Source organism: Chiloscyllium punctatum, chromosome 33 (genome assembly GCF_047496795.1).
Source record: "Chiloscyllium punctatum isolate Juve2018m chromosome 33, sChiPun1.3, whole genome shotgun sequence".
Taxonomy (NCBI): Eukaryota; Metazoa; Chordata; class Chondrichthyes; order Orectolobiformes; family Hemiscylliidae; genus Chiloscyllium; species Chiloscyllium punctatum.
The window spans coordinates 4,242,990-4,263,254 of NC_092771.1; the positions used below are offsets into that span (position 1 = coordinate 4,242,990).

The 20,265-nt window shown below is 44.5% G+C and overlaps 1 protein-coding gene across 7 annotated transcripts in view; it reads right to left on the reverse strand.

Annotated features, from left to right (window-relative positions):
- Positions 1-20,265, reverse strand: part of apba2b (amyloid beta (A4) precursor protein-binding, family A, member 2b) — a 119,709-nt gene that overhangs the window by 15,212 nt on the left and 84,232 nt on the right. For 5 of the 7 annotated variants that reach the window (XM_072552741.1, XM_072552740.1, XM_072552743.1 and 2 more), the window contains exons 2-8: positions 17,077-18,013; positions 14,762-14,842; positions 14,110-14,149; positions 13,190-13,335; positions 1,911-1,946; positions 1,576-1,662; positions 184-369 (exon numbers count right to left, since the gene is read on the reverse strand). In XM_072552741.1, the coding sequence (XP_072408842.1) occupies positions 184-369; positions 1,576-1,662; positions 1,911-1,946; positions 13,190-13,335; positions 14,110-14,149; positions 14,762-14,842; positions 17,077-17,949 (1,449 nt within the window). In that variant the 5' untranslated portion in view covers positions 17,950-18,013. The remainder of the gene's footprint in view (positions 1-183; positions 370-1,575; positions 1,663-1,910; positions 1,947-13,189; positions 13,336-14,109; positions 14,150-14,761; positions 14,843-17,076; positions 18,014-20,265) is intronic. The other 2 variants (XM_072552746.1, XM_072552747.1) reach the window with 2 other exon arrangements.

The following is a 20,265-nucleotide window of genomic DNA, read 5'->3' on the forward strand; positions in this document are numbered from 1 at the left end:
CAGATCCTCATCAGAGCCTGGGTAGAATGGCTTCAGCCCATTGGATGGATGGATGGATGGATAGATGGTGAGCACCTAGCATCTGAGCTGAAACTGTACAGTACACTCACTGCCCGAAGAGCCATAACCAAAAAAGTAGCAACTCATTACTAGCATTACAAGAAAAGTATTTCTTATACTCACATCCTCAGACTCGAAGACATGACAGACCATTTTGTACTGTTTCTTGGCCTCCTGGCTCCCAGGCGTGCTTTCAATACAATCCTGGGAAGCCGTACGTGGCACTCGCCGTCGAGCCATCAGGACGACAATGTTGCCAATATCTGCAATGTAGGAAATTGTGCGCAGTGCATGATCCATCATTGGTTCCTGGAACAGATGATACATCAGGGTTAGAAGCTGCACACAGCTTCCACAACCATTAATCAACAAGTGAAGAAACATTAGCATCTTCTACCAACGAATCAGTGATCAGTCCAAAAACATATACTCATCCCTTTCATTGTCAGTTGTCAAAATAAAGCAAGTGTGAACATTGGCTCAATCAGTGACATCCTCCACCTGAGACAGAATCAGTTCCAGCCCCAATCCAGAAATTAGGAGTGAAAAACCAGACTAACACTTCATTGCAGCACTGAGGAGGTGCGACACTGTTGAAGGATCAGTACTGAGGAAGCACTCCACAGACAGAGAGTCAGTTGTGAGGGAGAACTGCACCATTGAAGGTGCAGCAGTGAGGAAGCAATGCACTAATGGAGGGGCAGTAGTGAGGGTGGATTGCACCATTGGGAGGTGCAGTAGTGAGGAAGTATTGCTAATTTGAAGGGACAGTAATAAGAGATGTGAACTATTGGAGGGCAATAATAAGGGAGTGCCATTATATTGGAAGGACAGTAGTGAGGCAGAAGAATACTGTTGGAGGGGCAGTCGTGAGGGAGTAGTGTCAAATGCCTTTCCAATGAAACATTAAATTGGGGTTCTATTTGCTCTCCCAGGGAAATCTAATAGCTCTCATGTCATTATATGAAGGAGACGAATACATTTTACCTCATGTCTCAGACCAGTATTTATCCCTAAAATAACTCCTTAAAACACTTTACTTTTCACACTGCTCTTTGTGGGATCTTGTTGTACTCAGATTTCTGGCTGGCTTTATCTTACTTCCTGGACGACATTTCAAAATGCTTTACTGACTGTTTTGGGACATCCTGAGGTCCTGAAAGGCATTACGGAAATACAAAGCTTTTCCTCTGGTTAATTAAGCCTTGGTTTAAAGGTATTTTTGTGCTTCAGGTTTCTATATTCACTGCCTGTCACTAGGAGCTGGAGTCCTGCTGCCCAGCTCTGCCCAATCACTTTACTGACAAACTACAATCTGGAATCAGCAGTGAGGATTGTGGCTGCTTCAAACTATCACTCAGAAATGACAAGCTGTGTGGTCAGGCATTCTCCTCTTGCTCTCCATTTCACCCCACCACCCCACCCAACATACACTCACTACACACACAAAGACACAGACATATGCATACATCAGCTTGCTGGGCTAGGGTCTGCATCTCCCACACATACTGTTACCTGTGAATCCGCATTCAGAACTTTAATCCTCTGTGTGGAAATGAAGAGATCGACTTCTGTCATTGGCTGTGAATCTCCATCAGAACCCTGGGAGGAAGAAATTGACAGGGTCATTGCTAAAGCCCATTTGGAAATCCAGGTCAGTACACTGGCTGACAGTGTTGCAGTACTGGTTAAACGTTACTGCTGGATTTCATATTGTGTCCACTGAAATATCATGTCACCCATCATCACACTGCAGGGCTCCCTGTCCAAATAAACTAATACACATGGATCAAATTATCAAAGATACAGGATTGCTGTTACAGGGGCAAGCCTGCAAGCGAACTACTCACCCCTTTCTTCTTGATCTTTGATGTTTTCTGTACCCTCTGAGTGGCAACAAAGTATGAAAAGAAAATGAAGTTAGATACTGGAGATGACACAAGAGATACTAGCACACAATACATCTCTGGTCACTTAAACTCATTAGGGCTGGGGTGGGAGGAGGGACAGAGATAGGAGGAGGAAAGGGGGATACAATTCCGGAGTCCTAAGTACAGGATCACCCCACAACCTCATACATAGATGAATTGCTGCTCCCACACACAAGGGTATGGCTGTATCCACTGAAGTTTAGAAAAATGAAGTGTGACTGGATTAAAATATCTCCAGGGATCCTGACAAGATGACATGAAGAGCTGGAGCTGGATGAAATTTGAATCATTCGGGAGACTGAGATGGTTACTGAGAGGAGTTACAGGGAGGTAATCACACCTCAGGTACAAGAAAAAGGTAGATGGGTTACAAATTAGAGTGGTGCTGGAAAAGCACAGCAGGTCAGGCAGCATCCGAGGAGCTGGAAAATCAACGTTTCGGGCAGGAGCCCTTCCTGATGCACCACTCTATCTTGACTCTAATCTCCAGCATCTGCAGTCCTCATTTCCGTCTAGATGGGTTACAGTCAGAGGACTGAAAGGGAACCGTCAGGCTGTGCAAGGAACCCCTGTGGCCGTTCCCCTCAATAACAAGTATACCAATTTGGATGCTGTTGGGGGGGACAACTTACCAGGGGTAAGCCATGGGGCACAGGTCTCTGGCACAGGGTCTGTCCCTGTTGCTCAGAAGAGAAAGGGGAGAGGAGCAGAGCATTAGTCATTGGGGACTCCATTGTTAGGGAGACAGATATGAGGTTCTGTGGGAACAAGAGAGACTCATGGTTGCCAGGGCTTGTCTTGTCTCAGATCATGTTTTTGGGAGCTTAAGGGGGGAGGGGGAGCAGACCCAAGTTGTGATCCACATAGGCACCAACAACATAGGTAGGAAAAGGGATGGGGATTGAAGGCAGAAATTCAGGGAGCCAGGGTGGAAGCTTAGAGCTAGAAGAAATAGAGTTGTTATCTCAGGTTTATTACCTATGCCACTTGCTAGCGAAGTAAGGAATAGAGAGAGGGAGAGAGAGAAGAGTTGGACACGTGGCTACAGGGAAGGTGCAGGAGACAGGGATTCAGATACCTGGATATTCTGAGCTAGGTGGGCCCTCTACAAACAGGATGGTCTATACCTGAACCAGAGGAGTACCAATATCCTAGGGGGAGTGTGTGGAAATTTGCTAATGTTCTTCGGGAGGGTTTAAACTAATTCAGCAAGGAGATGGGAAGCTAAATTGTAGCTCCAGTGCCCAGGAGGTTGAGAGTAGTGAGGTCAGAAATAAGGTTTCAAGGTTGCATGAATGCATTGGCAAGCAGGAAGGTGGTTTGAAGTCTGCCTATTTCAATGCCAGGAGCATCTGGAATAAGGTGGGTGAACTTGCAGCATGGGTTGGTACCTGAGATTTCGATGTTGTAGCCACTTTGGAGACATGGATAGAGCAGAGACAGGAATAGTTGTTGCAGGTTCCAGGGTTTAGATGTTTCAATAAGAACAGGGAAAGTGGTAAAAGAGGGGGAGGTGTGGCATTATTAGTCAAGGAATGTAATACGGTAGCAGAAAGGATGTTTGAGGACTCATCTACTGTAGCATGGGCCAAGGTTAGAAACAGGAAAGGAGAGGTCACCCTGTTGGGAGTTTTCTATAGGCCTCCGAATAGTTCCAGCAATGTCAAGGAAAGGATTGCAAAGATGATTCTCGATAGGAGCAAGAGTAACAGCACAGTTGTTTTGCGGTACTTTAACTTTCCAAATATTGACTGGAAATACTATAGTTTAAGTACTTTAGAGGGGTCAGTTTTTTTCCATATGTGCAGGAGGGTTTCCTAACACAGTATGTAGACAGGCCAACAAGCGGCGAAGCCACATTAGATTTGGTACTGGGTAATGATCCCAGCCAGGTGTTAGATTTGGAGGTAGGTGAGCACTTTGGTGGTGGTGATGTTTACTTTAGAGTATATACCGCAGGGCAAGAGTTATAGCTGGGGAAAAGGCAATTATGATGTGATTAGGCAAGATTTAGGATGCTTATGATGAGGAAAGAAAGTGCAGGGGATGGGCACAATTGAAACATGGAACTTATTCAAGGAACAGCTACTGTGTGTCCTTGATAAATGTGTACCTGTCAGGCAGGGAGTAAGTGGTCGAGCGAGGGAGCCGTGGTTTACTAAAAAAGTCGTATCTCTTGTCAAGAGTTAGAAGGCGGCTTATGTAAGGATGAAACGTGAAAGCTCAGTTAGGGCACTTGAGAGTTACAAGTAGCCAGGAAAGACCTAAAGAGAGAACTAAGAGCCAGGAAGCGACATGAGAAGTCGTTGGCAGGTAGGATCATGGAAAACCTTAAAGCTTTTTATAGGTATATCAGGAATAAAAGAATGACTAGAGTAAGATTAAGGCCAATCAAGGATCGTAATGGGAAGTTGTGCGTGGAGTCCGAGGAGATAGAAGAAGCGCTAAATGAATATTTTTCACTGGTATTCACACAGGAAAACGTCAACGCTGTCGAGGAAAATACTGAGATACAGGCTACTAGACAGGATGGGATTGAGGTTTACAAGGAGGAGGTTTCAGCAATTCTGGAAAGTGTGAAAATAGCTAAGTCCCCTGGGCCAGATGCGATTTATCCTAGGATTCTCTGGGAAGCCAGAGATGAGATTGCAGAGCCTTTGGTTTTGATCTTTATGTCGTCATTGTCGACAGGAATAGTGCCAGAAGACTGGAGGGTAGCAAATGTTGTTCCCTTGTTCAAGAAGGGGAGTAGAGACAACTCTGGTAATTATGGACCAGTGAGTCTTACTTCGGTTGTGGGTAAAGTGTTGGGAATGGTTACGAGAGGTCAGATTTATAATCATCAAGAAAGGTATAAGAGTTGATTAGGGACAGTCAACACGGTTTTGGGAAGGGTAGGTCATGCTTCACAAATCTTATTGAGTTCTTTGAGAAGGTGACCAAACAGGTGGATGAGGTTATAGCGGTTGATCTGGTGTATATGGATTTAGTAAGACACTTGATAAGGTTCCCCACTGTAGGCTATTGCAGAAAATATAGAGAAATGGGATTGAGGGTGATTTGATGATTTGGATCAAAAATTGGCTAGCTGTCAGAGGATGGTGGTGATGGGAAATGTTCACCCTGGAGTTCAGTTACTAGTGGTGTACCTCAGAGGATCTGATTTGGGCCCACTGCTGTTTGTCATTTTTATAAATGACCTGGATGAGGGCATAGAAGAATGGGTTAGTAAATTTGCAGATGACATTAAAGTCGGTGGAGTTGTGGATAGTGCCAAAGGATTTTGCAGGTTACGGAGGGACATAGATAAAGTGCAGAGCTAGACTAAGAGGTGGCAAATGGAGTTTAATGCAGAAAGCTGTGAATTGATTTACTTTGGAATACAGAGTACTGGCTAATGGTAAGATTCTTGGGAGTGTAGATCAGCAGAGAGATCTCGGTGTCCATATACATAGATCCCTGAAAGTTGCCACCCAGGTCAATACGGTTGTTAAGAAGGCATACAGTGTTAGCTTTTATTGGTAGAGGGATTGAGTTTCGGAGCCTTGAGGTCATGTTGCAGCTGTAAAAACTCTGGTGTGGCTGCTCTTGGAGTATTCATACTGTTCTGGTTGCCACATTATAGGAAGGATGTGGAAGCTTTGGAAAGGGTTCAGAGGAGATTTACTAGGATGTTGCCTGGTATGGAGGGAAGGTCTTATGAGGAAAGGTGAAGGGACTTGAGGCTGTTTTCACAAGAGAGAAGAAGGTTGAGAGGTGATTTAATTAAGACATATAGGATAATTAGAGGACTAGATAGGGTGGACAGTGAGAGCCTTTTCCCTCAGATAGTGATGGCTAGCATGAGGGACATAGGTTTAAATTGAGGGGTGATAGATATGGGACAGATGTCAAAGGTAGTTTCTTTACTCAGAGAGTAGTAGGCGCATGGAACACCCTGCCTGCAACAGTAGTAGACTCACCAACTTTAAGGGCATTTAGATGGTTATTGGATAAACATATGGATGAAAATGGAATAGTAGGAGAAAGTGAGAACTGCAGATACTGGAGATCAGAGTCGAGAGTGTGTTGCTGGGAAAACACAACAGGTCAGGCAGCATTTGAAGAGCAGGAGATTCGAGGCTTTGGAACTCTCTTCACCAGGCATGATTCCTGAATGCCCGAAACTTCGATTCTCTGCTCCTCAGATGCTGCCTGATCTGCTGTGCTTTCGCAGCAACACACACTGAAACTGGAATAGTGTAGGTCAGATTGGTTTCACAGGTCAGTGCAACATCGAGGGCCAAAGGGGGTATACTGCACTCTAATGTTCTTTGTTTCCGCTTGTGCAAGAATCTAGAAATCTGGGTCACCCATTTAAAATACAGATAAGGAGAATTTTATTTCCCACAGAGCATCATGAGTCTTTGGAACTCTCTTCCTGAAAAGTAGTAGTAGAGTTTTGAACATCTTTAAGGCAGGTTAAGGTGGGGGTGGTGGTGGTGGTGGGGGGCGGGGGGGGGGGGGGGGGGGAGTTGTCAGGAGTAATCAGATGAGCACAATCTCATTGAATGGGAGAGCAGGCTCAAGGGGCGGAACAGTCTATTCGCTTATTCCTATATTTGTATAATTGTATATATTATATACATATATATAGCCATTACTCGACAACAGAGGGTAGGCTAACTGGTCTTAATTCCCTGGTTGCCCTCTGTCAGTGAGGCTGAACAAGAATCAGTTATGGGTTCTTGTGCAGTTCCTTTGTTATTTTAAAATATATCAGTTTGTTTGTAAAATAATATTCACACAGGTCCAGAGCTGGTCTTATCTCATATGGTCTGAGGGTGACTGAGACCAAATGGAATAAGGCACCAGGTGATAGAGTAATACAGCAAGGAAACAGGCCGTTCAGCCCAAACTGGTCCATGCTGACCATGGTGCCCACTCAGCTAGTTCCAATTACCCACATTTATAGAGTCATAGAGATGAACAGCACAGAAACAGACCCTTCGATCCATGCCAAACAGGTATCCTAACCTAATCTAGTCCCATTTGCTAGCACTTGGCCCATATCCGACTAAACCCTTCCTATTTATATAACCATCCAGATGCCTCTTAAATGCTGCAACTGTACCAGCCTCCACCGCTTCCTCTGACAGCTCATTCCATACATGTATCATCCTCTCATGAAAAAGTTGCCCCTTACATCTCTTTTATATCTTTCCCCTCTCACCCTAAACCTGTGCCCTCTAGTTCTGGACTCCCCCACCCCAGGAAAAAGACTTTGTCTATTTATCCTATCCATGCCGCTCATGATTTTGTAAACCTCTATAAGGTCACCCCTCAGCCTTCGATGCTCCAGGGAAAACAGCCCCAGCCTATTCAGCCTCTCCCTGTAGCTCAAATCCTCCAAACTGGCAATATCCTTGTAAATCTTTTCTGAATACTTTCAAGTTTTGCAAATCCTTCCGATAGGAAGGAACCCAGAATTGCACACAGTATCCCAAAAGTGGCCGAAGCAACTTTGATCCAAACTCTCTAAACCTTTCCCATCCATGTACCTATCCAAATTGTTTTTAAATGTTGCTATTGTATCTTCCTCAACCACTTTCTCTGCAAGCCCATTGCATATTTGTACCACTCTCTGCGTGAAGATGTTTCCCGTCAGGTCCTTCTTAAATCTTTCCTCTCTCACTTTAAACCTATGCCCTCTAATTTTCAATTCCCCATACCTGGGAAAAAGATTATATGCATTTACCCTACCTATGCTCTGCATGATTTTATACACTTCAATAAGGTCACCCCTCATTCTCCTACATTCAAGGAATAAAGTCCTATCCTGGCCAACCTCTCCCTACAACTCAGGCCTACTTGTCCTGGCAACATCCTCATAAATCTTCTTTGCTCTTTTTCCAGTTTAACTATGTCTTTCCTATAACAGAGTGACCAAAACTGTACATAGTACTCCAAGTGTGGCCTCACCAACGACTTACACAACTGTAACATAACGTCCCAATTCATATACCCAATGCCTTGATTGATGAATGCCAGCATGCTAAATGTATTCTTCACCACCCTGTCTACCTATGACACCATTTTCAAAGAACTACGCACTTACACTCCAAGGCCCCCGTGTTCCATAATACTCTTCAGGACCTTACCATTTACTGCATAAACTACCTTGGTTTGACTTTCCAAAGTGCAAAACCTCACATTTATCTGTATTGAATTGCATTTACCAGACCTCAGCCCATTTACCCATCTGATCAAGATCCCTCTGTAATTTTTGATAACCTTCCTTGCAATCAACAATATCTCCTAATTTTGTATCATTTGCAAACTTACTAATCATGCCTTGTGCATTCACACTCACATTATTTATGTAAATAACAAATAACAAAGGTCCCAGCACCAATCCTTGTGACACACCACTAATCACAGGCCTCCAGTCTGAGAAAGAACCTTCAAACATCACACTCTGCATCCCACCATCTAGCCAATTTTAAATCCAATTAGCTAGTTCTCCTTAGATCCCACGCAACCTAACCTTCATAACTAGCCTGCTGTGTGGGACCTTATCAAAGGCCTTCCTAAAGTATATATAGACAACATCCACTGTCCTACCCTCATCTATAAGACCATAAGACCATAAGACATAGGAGTGGAAGTAAGGCCATTCGGCCCATCGAGTCCACTCCGCCATTCAATCATGGCTGATGCGCATTTCAGCTCCACTTGCCAGTACTCTCCCCGTAGCCCTTAATTCCTCTAGACAACAAGAACCTATCAATCTCGGCCTTGAAGACATTTAGCGTCCCGGCTTCCACTGCACTCCGTGGCAATGAATTCCACAGGCCCACCACTCTCTGGCTGAAGAAATGTCTTCGCATTTCCGTTCTGAAATGACCCCCTCTAATTCTAAGGCTGTGTCCACGGGTCCTAGTCTCCTCGCCTAACAGAAACAATTTTCTAGCATCCACCTTTTCAAAGCCATGTATTATTTTGTACGTCTCTATTAGATCTCCCCTTAATCTTCTAAACTCCAACGAATACAATCCCAGTATCCTCAGCCGTTCCTCATATGCTAGACCTGTCATTCTAGGGATCATCTATTCTCTTGGTTACCTCTTTGAAAAACTCTAAAAGATTTGACAGATATGACTTCTCGCGCACAAATCCATACTAACTATCCCTAATCAGACTTGGACTATCCAAAGGTTTTAGATTAGATTAGATTCCCTACAGTATGGAAACAGGCCCTTCGTCCAAACAAGTCCACACCGACCCTCCAGAGATGTTGGTTGACCCTACCCCTCAGCATCCTCTCCAACAACTTGTTTAGCACTGACAGCAGGCTCGCTGGCATGCTGTTCCCAGGCTTGTCTTTACTACTTTTCTGAAACAATGGAACAGCATTAGCCATCTTCCAGTCTTCCAGAACTTCACCAGTGGCTAAAGATGAAGCAAAAATCTCTGCAAGGGCCTCTGTAATTTCTACCCTAGCCTCTCACAACATCCAAGAATGGACTTATAGAGTCATAGAGGTGTACAGCATGGAAACAGACCCTTCGGTCTAACCTGTCCATGCCGACCTGATATCCTAACTTGATAAAGCCTTGGGGATTTATCCACCTTAATACACTTTAAGGCGATAAACATGTCCTCTCTGGTAATATGTATGTGGTCTAAAACATCCCCACTTGTTTCCCATATTTTCTTAACATCCATGATTCTCTCTTCAGTAAACACTGAGGGGAAATATTCATTAAAAGTCTCTCCCATCTCCTGTGGTTCCACACATACACGGCCATGCTGATCTTTAAGGGGACCTATTCTCTCCCTTGCCAGCCTTTTCCTCTTCATACAGCTATAGAACTTCTTGGGATTATCTTTAACCTTATCTGCCAGATCTATCACATACTATCTTTACACTCTTCTGATGTTCCTCTCAACTGTGCTCCGACACTTTTTATAGTCATCTAGGGATTCACTTGAGCCTGATACCTTAAATACAATGTATTCCTTCTTCTTTTTCCTGGCCAGAGCCTCAATCGTTCTCATCAGTCAGGGATCCCGAAATCTGCCAGCTTTTCCCTTCACCCAAACAGGGGCATATTGTCCCTAGACTCTTGATATCACACTTTTAAAAATCTCCCATTTGCCAGTCATTCATTTTTCTTCAACCAGATTCACCCAATCGACCTCTGCTAGATCCTGCCTAATGGTCCCAAAATTGACCCTGCTCTAGTTCAGCACCTTAACCTGTGGATCTGTCCTATCTTTATTCATAACTGTGTTAAACCTAAGAGAAAGTGAGGACTGCAGATGCTGGAGATCAGAGCTGAAAATGTGTTGCTGGAAAAGCGCAGCACGTCAGGTAGCATCCAAGGAGCAGTAGAATCGACGTTTCAGGAATGAGCCCTTCTTCAGGAATGAGGAAAGTGCCAAGCAGGCTAAGATAAAAGGTAGGGAGGAGGGACTTGGGGGAGGGCGTTGGAAATGCGATAGGTGGAAGGAGGTTAAGGTAAGGGTGATAAGGAGAGGGTGTTAGGCCGGAGTGGGGGTGGGGGCGGAGAGGTCAGGAAGAAGATTGCAGGTTAGGAAGGTGGTTGGGTTGGGACTGAGACAAGGTGGGGGGAGGGGAAATGAGGAAACTGGAGAAGTCTGAGTTCATCCCTTGTGGTTGGAGGGTTCCTAGGCAGAAGACGAGGCGCTCGGACCATCTCAGACTCCTCCCTCCCCTTCCTAGACCTCTCCATTTCTATCTTGGGCGACCGAATCAACACGGACATTTACTATAAACCAACTGACTCCCACAGCTACCTAGATTACACCTCCTCCCACCCTGCCCCCTGTAAAAACGCCATCCCATATTCCCAATTCCTTCATCTCCGCCGCATCTGCTCCCAGGAGGACCAGTTCAAATATTAAACAACCCAGATGGCCTCTTTCTTCAAAGACTGCAATATCCCCCCTGACGTGGTCGACGATGCCCTCCACCGCATCTCCTCCATTTCCTGCTCCTCCGCCCTTGTGGCCCGCCCCTCCAATCACCACCAGGACAGAACCCCACTGGTCCTCACCTACCACCTCACCAACCTGCATATACATCGTATCATCCGTCGCCATTTCCGCCAGCTCCAAAGGGACCCCACCACCAGGGATATATTTCCCTCCCATCCCCTCCCCTATCAGCGTTCCGAAAAGACCACTCCCTCCGTGACTCCCTCATTAGGTCCACACCCCCCACCAACCCAACCTCCACTCCTGGCACTTTCCCCTGCAACCGCAAGAAATGCAAAACTTGCGCCCACACCTCCCCCTCACTTCCCTCTAAGGCCCCAAGGGATCCTTCCATATCCGCCACAAATTCACCTGCACCTCCACACACATCATTTACTACATCCGCTGCACCCGATGTGGCTTCCTCTATATTGGGGAGACAGGTTGCCCACTTGCGGAACATTTCAGAGAACGCCTCTGGGACACCCGGACCAACCAACCCAACCACCCCGTGGCTCAACACTTCAACCCACCCTCCCACTCCACCAAGGGCATGCAGGTCCGTGGACTCCTCCATCACCAGACCATGGCAACACGACGGCTGGAGGAAGAGCGCCTCATCTTCCGCCTAGGAACCCTCCAACCACAAGGGATGAACTCAGACTGCTCCAGTTTCCTCATTTCCCCTCTCCCCATCTTGTCTCAGTCCCAACCCTCGAACTCAGCACCACTTTCCTAACCTGCAATCTTCTTCCTGACCTCTCCATCCCCACCCCCACTCCAGCCTATCACCCTCACCTTATCACCCTCACCTTAACCTCCTTCCACCTATCGCATTTACAACACCCTTCCCCCAAGTCCCTCCTCCCTACCTTTTATCTTAGCCTGCTGGACACACTTTCCTCATTCCTGAAGAAGGGCTCATGCACGAAACGTCGATTCTACTGCTCCTTGGATGCTGCCTGACCTGCTGCGCTTTTCCAGCAACACATTTTCAGCTTAAACCTAAGAGAGTTTGGTCATTGGACCCAAAGTGTTCTCCGACTGACACTTTAGTCACTTGCCCGACTTCATTTCCAAACTGTTGCACCCACCCAAGTAGGGGTCTCTACATATTGGTTTAGGAAACGTTCTTGGACAAATCGGACCAATTCCACCTGGTTGCGCCTTTTAAATTCTGGGTGGTCCAGTCAATCCAGGGGAAATTAAAAACCAATACTACACTATTATTCTACTGGTATCTGCAATCTCTCTACACATCTCCTCCTCTAGTACCAAATGGCTATTAGTCCAAATAATACAGTCCCAACAAAGTGACCATCCCCTTCTTGTTTCTAGTTCTAACCATATAGCCTCATTTGAATACCCTTTAAGAATATCCTTTCGAAGCACTATTGTTATGTCCTCCCTTATCTAAAGGCCAACTGCCCCATCTCACTTACTTGTTCGTCTGTTGCGCCTGTAGCTTTTGTATCCTGGAACATTGAGCAACTAGTCCTGCCCTCCTCTCAGACATGTTTCTTTTAAAGCTATAACATCCCAGTTCCCAGAGCCAATCCATGCTCTGAGCTCATCTGCCTTACCAGATTCTGGATTAGTGGTGCTGGAAGAGCACAGCAGTTCAGGCAGCATCCAAGGAGCAGCGAAATTGACATTTCGGGCAAAAGTCCTTCGTCAGGAATAAAAACCTGGTTTTTACCTCATCTGCCTTACCAATCAGGCCTCGTGTGTTGAAATAAATGCGCTTTAAACCAGAAACCTTTTCACTCCCTTTACTGTGGATATATTAATGAAGGGCTAATTGGGTGTAAATTATGGGTCTCTCTTGTGGTGTAGAAGTAGTGTACCTACCCCAGGTTCAAGTCCACCAGTTCCAGAGGTATGTAATAACATCTCTGAATGGGATGGTCAGAAAAACAGGTTAAATTAAGAAAAAGGGTGTGAATTGGTTGTATAAGTAGGTGGAGCTAGTAATCAGCTGCTTTTGTGGCACAGTGGTAGTGGCCCTATATCTGGGCCAGAAGGGCTGATGTCTACCTGCACCAGAGATGTGTCATTATGTTCAGATTGATTAAAATATCTAAAAGTTGGACTTGAATTTTTGTGTAAACAGTTACTTTTTTTGGAGTATAACAAAAGCTACACCTACAGAATGCCAGAGTTTGAACTGTAGATAGTTGAGATGAAGATGAAACAAGCAGAGTTAAGCAAGATACCTTGATGCGTCCCACAGCCTCCTGGGCTTGCATCATGCGGATGTTTTTGGAGGGGTTCCGCTCAGATAGCAGCTGTGTGGAGCCTAGGTAATTGGCTGCAAAAATGATCCCATCAATCAGATCCTCAGGCTCACAGGGTCCTGGAACTTCAGAAATAGCACAGAATCAGAGCTCATGAAGTAGTCAAATGATTTCAAGGGATATGGGGATAATGCAGGAATATCACATTAAGGTGGATGATCGAGAATGGGGGAGCAGGCTTGATGGACTCATGTTTTTAAGCCCCCCCCCAGTAACAAGTGCAGCAAATGCTTCAATCTCAAGGAGACACCTCATCAAGTGAAAATATTAAACCTGATCAGAAATGCAAGAAAGGTTTCAGTGGTGATTGCAGCACCGGCCATAGATGTGAAACAGGTTGGGCTGCTGGTGCTGAGTTATTCTGTATAAGCCACAGCCTCTGATATATCAAAGATTTATTTATTTTACCCTTCTACACCTCTCACTTTACTCACAGGCAGCTCAAGACAACAGAGGATTTGATAAAATAATCAGCACAAAAATAGTACATTCAAGCTTATGTCAGTGTTTATGCCCTACCCCAGCCCCTTTTCTCATCTAAATCTGCCGTCTTTAACTACTTAACCATTTCTCCCTCTGGGGATGTGATCTTGGTGATACAAATGGGAGTGGATTAGAATAACACCAAATTAAGCAAAACTTGGAACATCTTATCACACACCAGAGGCAATCCATTAATTATTCAGACCATGTGCTGATGGTCTACTCTGTACTACAGACAATGAAGAATATTTCCAGAACTGCTGCACCGAATGACCCTTTACAACAAGGGGCTCCATTCCAGCCTGCCTCTGCTTGTCTAAATCGTTTCCATCTGCAAATACTTGACAAGCACTCACCATCCACAAAGTTGGGAAAAGCCGATGGCTTCCTTGTTTGCTAAAAGAGAAACCAGATATTAGCATAGTGCCACACTAACTAAATATCAACCAATGATATCTCAAGGTGCATCACGCTCTGAGTGAACACGCGCAACTTAATCTGAAATTGAATTCATTCCCTGTAATAGGGTGACTAAGAGACCACATCTAGTCAACTCACCACTGAGTTACTTACACAGATGGATCATCAGATAGACAATGGTCAAATAAACAGTCAACAAAGACATACACCAACTCTCTTACTTGAGTATGGACTCTGCATGTTTGAAGCCTCACTAAAATTGCCAATCTTCACATCTGACTGAAAATGGTAAGTGTCAGAAGGACATTAAAAATCAGACAACCATTCCAGTCATGCCTGACAGCTTTGCATATTTCTGAGGAGTCACTGGAAATCAGTTAGGTACATTCCTGCCTGATTTTTGCCTCCCTTATTCTGTGACTGAAACAACTGCAGCATCCTGAAGGCCAGCCCTCTCCCTACATCTTTCAGCTGACTCTGTTTATGTTGCAGGATTTGAGCTGGGATCTTCACAGCATGCTACAGTAAATGGTTCATAAATGGTCATTGATTAAAGGATGAAAATCACAGAAAAGCAGCAAAACTGACCTCAGAGAGATAGTTATTATTGACCGGGCCATTGAGGTCAGAGCGTTGCTGTTTCCGCGGCTGCTCTGTGTCAGAAGTAGCCTGTCACCAAACAGAGAAATAACACGGAGTTACACGTAATTTCCCATACATTTCCTTTTATCTAGCGTATCCATCACCCATCAATCTGTGTGCCCACATTTTAAGCAATTTCTATCCATAGCCTTAGATTGATTTGTCTTTTATCCAATCATTTGTCTCTTTCTCTGTCTCTAGTTTTTGTCTGATCATCCATCCATCCACCTTTCCAGCTATTTGTTATCCAAATGACAATATAGTTACTTATCTATATATTTAGATACAGAGTAAAGCTCCTACTATGTCCCCATCAAGCACTCCCAGTACGAGGAAAGCATACGGGTTAGATACAGATTAAAACTCCCTCTACTGTTTAAACTAAAAGTAAACTCCCTTTACTCTTTTAAACAAAACATAAAGCACTCTCTGCGTTTTAAACTGGAAGTAAAATTCCTTCTATACTGTTCCCATCAAACACTCCCACGATGAGTACAGCATGGGGTTAGATACAGAGTAAAACTTCTTCTAATCTCTTAAACAGAAATTAAAGTTCTCTCTACGCTGTTCCCAGGCCAGGTACATCACAGGGTTTGAGTAAAGCTCCCTTTACAATTTTACATCTATGTTACTCCCCTGCTAACATGAGAAACATGCTTGAACTAAGTCAGCAGTTCCTATGACCTGCTTTGTTCAGTGTTGTTGTTTGTAACAACCTTGTGGTGAAATCAAAACCTCTAAGTCAGATCTAAGCCTCTCCTCTTAGTTTTGGGTAAGAACTGCTAAAATATAGGTTAGAGGTGGGACATCAATGAGAGTGCTGAGACCAGAAAGAGATGCATTTCTATTAGCTTTTGTAGGAAATTAATTGCAATGAACTATCTTGTTCAATTGTGTCCAACAGGAGTTTTGAGATAGCTTGGGAGCACCACCTAACATGAAGGAGAACACTGCCTACTACAGTCACACGAGAGCGTAGTAATTGAAACAGCAGCAACAGACCAAGAATTTCAGCTGTCAACTGGATGACAGTACATGCAGCAGGATTGTCCTTTAGTGTCAGCTATAGTGGAACAATCCAGAGGAGGTTCACGAGAATGATCTGAGGAATGAAAGACTTAACATATGAGAAACATTTGAGGACTCTGGGATTACACTCGATGGAGTTTACAAGGATATGGGGGGATCTGATTGAAACTTACAGAATACTGAACAGGTTGGACAGAGTGGAAGATGTTTCCATTAGCAGGAGAGACAAGAACCCAAGGACACAGTTTAAGAATAAAGGGAACGCCCTTTAGAATGGAAACAATGAAAAATTTCTTTACACAGAGACTGTGAATCTGTGGAGTTAATTGCTGCAAAAGCTGTGGAGGCCATGTCATTGAGTATATTTAAAACAGATAAAGTTAAGTTCTTGATTGCCTAGGGGATCAAAGGCAGAAAGCAGGAAAATGGGGTTGAAAAATCTATCAGCCATGATTGAATGGTGGAGCAGACTCGATGGGCCTAATTTCTGCTCCTCTGTCTATTATCTTATAAAGACCAGAGGGAGTTTTACATTGCCTCCCTTTAAATAGCTGACACTGAAGGTCAACCCTGTTGCACATGTTGCCCTTCTAAATGTTAACTCGGATGGATGAATATTTTAGATGTTATGTTCCAAAGTATATAAATGCTTATGAGATGTTTTAACATCTGCCTTTATTTCACCAAATAGGGAAACTCTATTCTCCCTGAAATCTATTCCTAACCCTTTTATATCTGCAATAAATCATTACAAACAGATGTGAATGTACTTCAGTAAATTTAAATACATCCCAAGTATTATCCTAGAACTCTCAGGGGCGTTTATCAGTGTGTTTTGCCCTTCAGTTAACTATTTGCAGTTTGGCAGTGCAGTGTCCTGTCCTCTAAACTCCATCACAGATACTGAATAGCTACCTCTCTATCTCTCATCACTGCCATGACAACAATGCCTCTTCCTGTTCCTGATGCCTATTCAGTATTCCCTGCAGTGCAGGGAGAGATGAGTGAAATGCAGCATTTCATCCCTCTTCAATCGAATAACTGGCCAACAGCATCTCACTTCATAATGAACTAATGGTTATTTGGGAGTGGTGCTAGACATTGAAGGTCAAGGGGCAGCTGCTTGGGAATTCCAGAATAAATCAGAAGCTATGGAAGATGAATGGGTAGAACAAGGAAGGGAAGAATGGATTTTTAGCCTTTGAGAAAGTTTTGATTGTGGGAATGTGTACCTGTTCAGGATTCCATTGCTGGTGTTCCTCAGGGGCTGTCAGCTCAGGCTTTTCCTCACTACTTTTCTCATTGCTGGGTGATGCCTGGCAGAGTCTTGGCCGAGTCTCCCGTCCGCTATGGCAGCTGGTCAGGTTTCTGTCCAAATTCCCCTTCACAGCCACCTCCAAACTCTGCTCTCCAACACTGTTCAAGCTGCTCATACTCATACTCATTTTGATTTCAGCTACGATTTGATCAATATCTTCCTCCACATCCTCTGTGTCCACTTCCAATTTGCTGCTGTGGTGCTGCAATGTCTTAGGACACTGGGCAATGTGCTCAGAGTGAGAATAATCACGTGAGGTTCCTTCATTGCTGCCACTTCCTTCACTGTTCCTTTCTGCCTGGGCAACCGTACAATCCAATTCCTCAAGGTGACTAGCCCTGTCACAACCAGAGTGTTTAGATTCTTCAGTCATAGCTTGACAGAGTCTGTTAGATTGTGCCCAGGACTCTTCTGTGGCTTCCTGGCAATCATCAGTCTCTGCTGCAGTAATAGTTTGAGTTCCATATCCCCCTCCAGTGCACCCTAGGTCTTCCAGATAACTGTCTTCTTCAGGACAGTATCTGATATAGTAAGTCACCCCTTCCTCCTCCTCCTCAGGCAGGCCTTCATCATAATCCTCCTCTTCCTCAGACGTGTTATTTATATAGTCAGAGCTTGAATCACCGTCCCCTGGGTTGTCATGGAGATCAATATCCAAAGGAACAGGATGAGCTTCCTTACCATTCTCCTGCCAATCTTCAGATGTTTGATGCTTGGGTTCTGCTTGGCAGTGAGAGGGAGTGGAACAAGGATGCAATGAAGGCTCCTCCAACCTGTTTGCCATCATCACCAGCTCCAGCCGGTTACAGTCACCAGCCCTTCACATTCCAGTCCTGGCTCAGAGACTTAATCTGCAGCAAGAGAAAACCATCAGTGAAAAAGAATAACAAAAAGCCTTTAATTCAGTAAACATGCAATAAGTAGGGATCCACATGGAAGAGAAACATTAACAACGCTTAGAATGCTGGCCTGTTTGAGCCCTTTAGAAATAAAACAATGGTCGTTATCAGGACTTCCACTGTTGACATTCATTGTCACCAGTCGATAGCCTTCATCAGCAACCATCTCAAAACATTTTTGTTCATTAATAATGCTAACCCCCTTGTGTACTTCAGATTCTGACTCTCACTGGGGTATGAGTCCCACAGTGGTTCTCACTGGGGTACTGGTCCCACAGACACTGACATTCACTGAGGTAGGGGTCCCACAGACACCAACTCTCACTGGGGTATGGATCCCACATACACTGACTCTCACTTGTGTATGGGTCCCATACTAATGACTCAGTGGACTATGGGTCCCACACATACTGACTCTAACTGGAGTATGGATCCCACACACAGCAGCGGTTCACTGGACAGTCTGATTGTTGAATCATGACCAATGCCTCCTCAGAGCCACTGGGACTTTCTGAAGTGCTCCCATTGTTGTTATGTTTAAGGATAATAAACACAAAATAATATTTCTCCTGAAAACACTGTCCTTGAATCTGAATTTGAAGGAAATAATTCCTAAGGCTCCACATCAAATAATGCTGCAATTAGAACTGAAGACATGGGTCTGAATGCTATTTTCAGCTTTGTCCCTGGTCCTCAGTCAAATCTGTTTCTGCCACCTTAATGCCATCGGTCTAACACAGAGCCAGGATCTATTTGGTGCAGCTCCAATTCAATTCGCTCTTTCTCAACATTTTTTTTGATTGTTGTTACAATTTTGCTTTTCTGTGTAAGTTCCACCCTTGGATCACTTTCTCTCCTATTTCTTTCATGAACAGTCTAAGCAGCACAGTGACTCAGTGGTTAGTACTGCTGCCTCACAGTGCCAGGGACGCGGGTTTAATTCCACCCTCGGGTGACTGCCTTTGTGGAGTTTGCACAATCTCCCCGTGTCTGGGTGGATTTCCTCCGGGTGCTCAGTTTTCCTCCTACAGTCACAAAGACGTGCACGGTAGGTGAATTGGCCACGGGAATTTGCCCATAATATCCAGGCTCAGTGTATTAGCCATGGGAAATGCAGGGTTACAGGGATAGTTTAGGGGAGTGGGTCTGTACGGGATGATTTTCTGAGAGTCAGTGTGAGTTCGATGGGCGGAATGGCCTGCTTCCACGCTGTACAGATTCTATGATTCTATCTCTGGGTTGTTGGGTTATACAATGTTTTTTCTCCATGAGGCTTATGTGCAGGCTGAACTCCCATTATAATCACTTAGCAACCACCTTACATTTGATTCTCATATCACCCAGAGTTTGTTATTCAAAGCTCATTGCAGCCTTGGTTCAAACATAGAGAAAAGAGCTGAATTCTGGAGGTGAGGTGAGAGTGACAGTCCTCTATTTCAAGGCTTCATTCAACCATGTGGGATATCAAGGCGCCATAGTAAAACTGGAATCATAGATACTGGGGACAAACTCTCCACTGGTTGGAGTCATACCTGGAATATAGGAAGATGGACGTAGTTGTTGAGGTCAGTCACCTCAGTTTCAGGATATCTGTGCAGGAGTTCCTCAGGGTAGCATCCTAGGCTGATGACTGCCCCTCTATCATAAGGTCAGAAGTGGAGATGTTCGCTGATCTTTACATAATGTTCAGCACGTTCACAACTCCTTAAACACTGAAGGACTGCATGTTCAAATACAACAAAATCTGAACAATTTCCAAGTTTGGGCTGATCAGTGGCAAGTAACATTCATGCCACACAAATACCGGGCTATGACCATCACCAATAAGAGACAATCTAAACCACTGTCCCTAACATTCAATAGTGTTACCATCACTGAATCCCAAAGTATTAACATCCTTGGGAATCACCATCAATCAGAAACTCTATTGGACTCGCTACATAAATGCAGTGGCTACAAAAGCAGGTATGAAGCTTGGAATATGAGACAACTAACTTACCTACTCACTCCCCAAAGCCTGCCCATCATTTACAAGACACAAGTCAGGAAGGTGATGGAATAATTCCCATTTGCCTGAATACATGCGGCTCTAACAACACTCAAGAAGCTCAACACCATCCAGGATAAAGCATTCTGTTTGACTGGCACCAGATCCACAAACATCCATGCTCTCCACCACTGACACTCAGTAGCAGTGGTGTAAT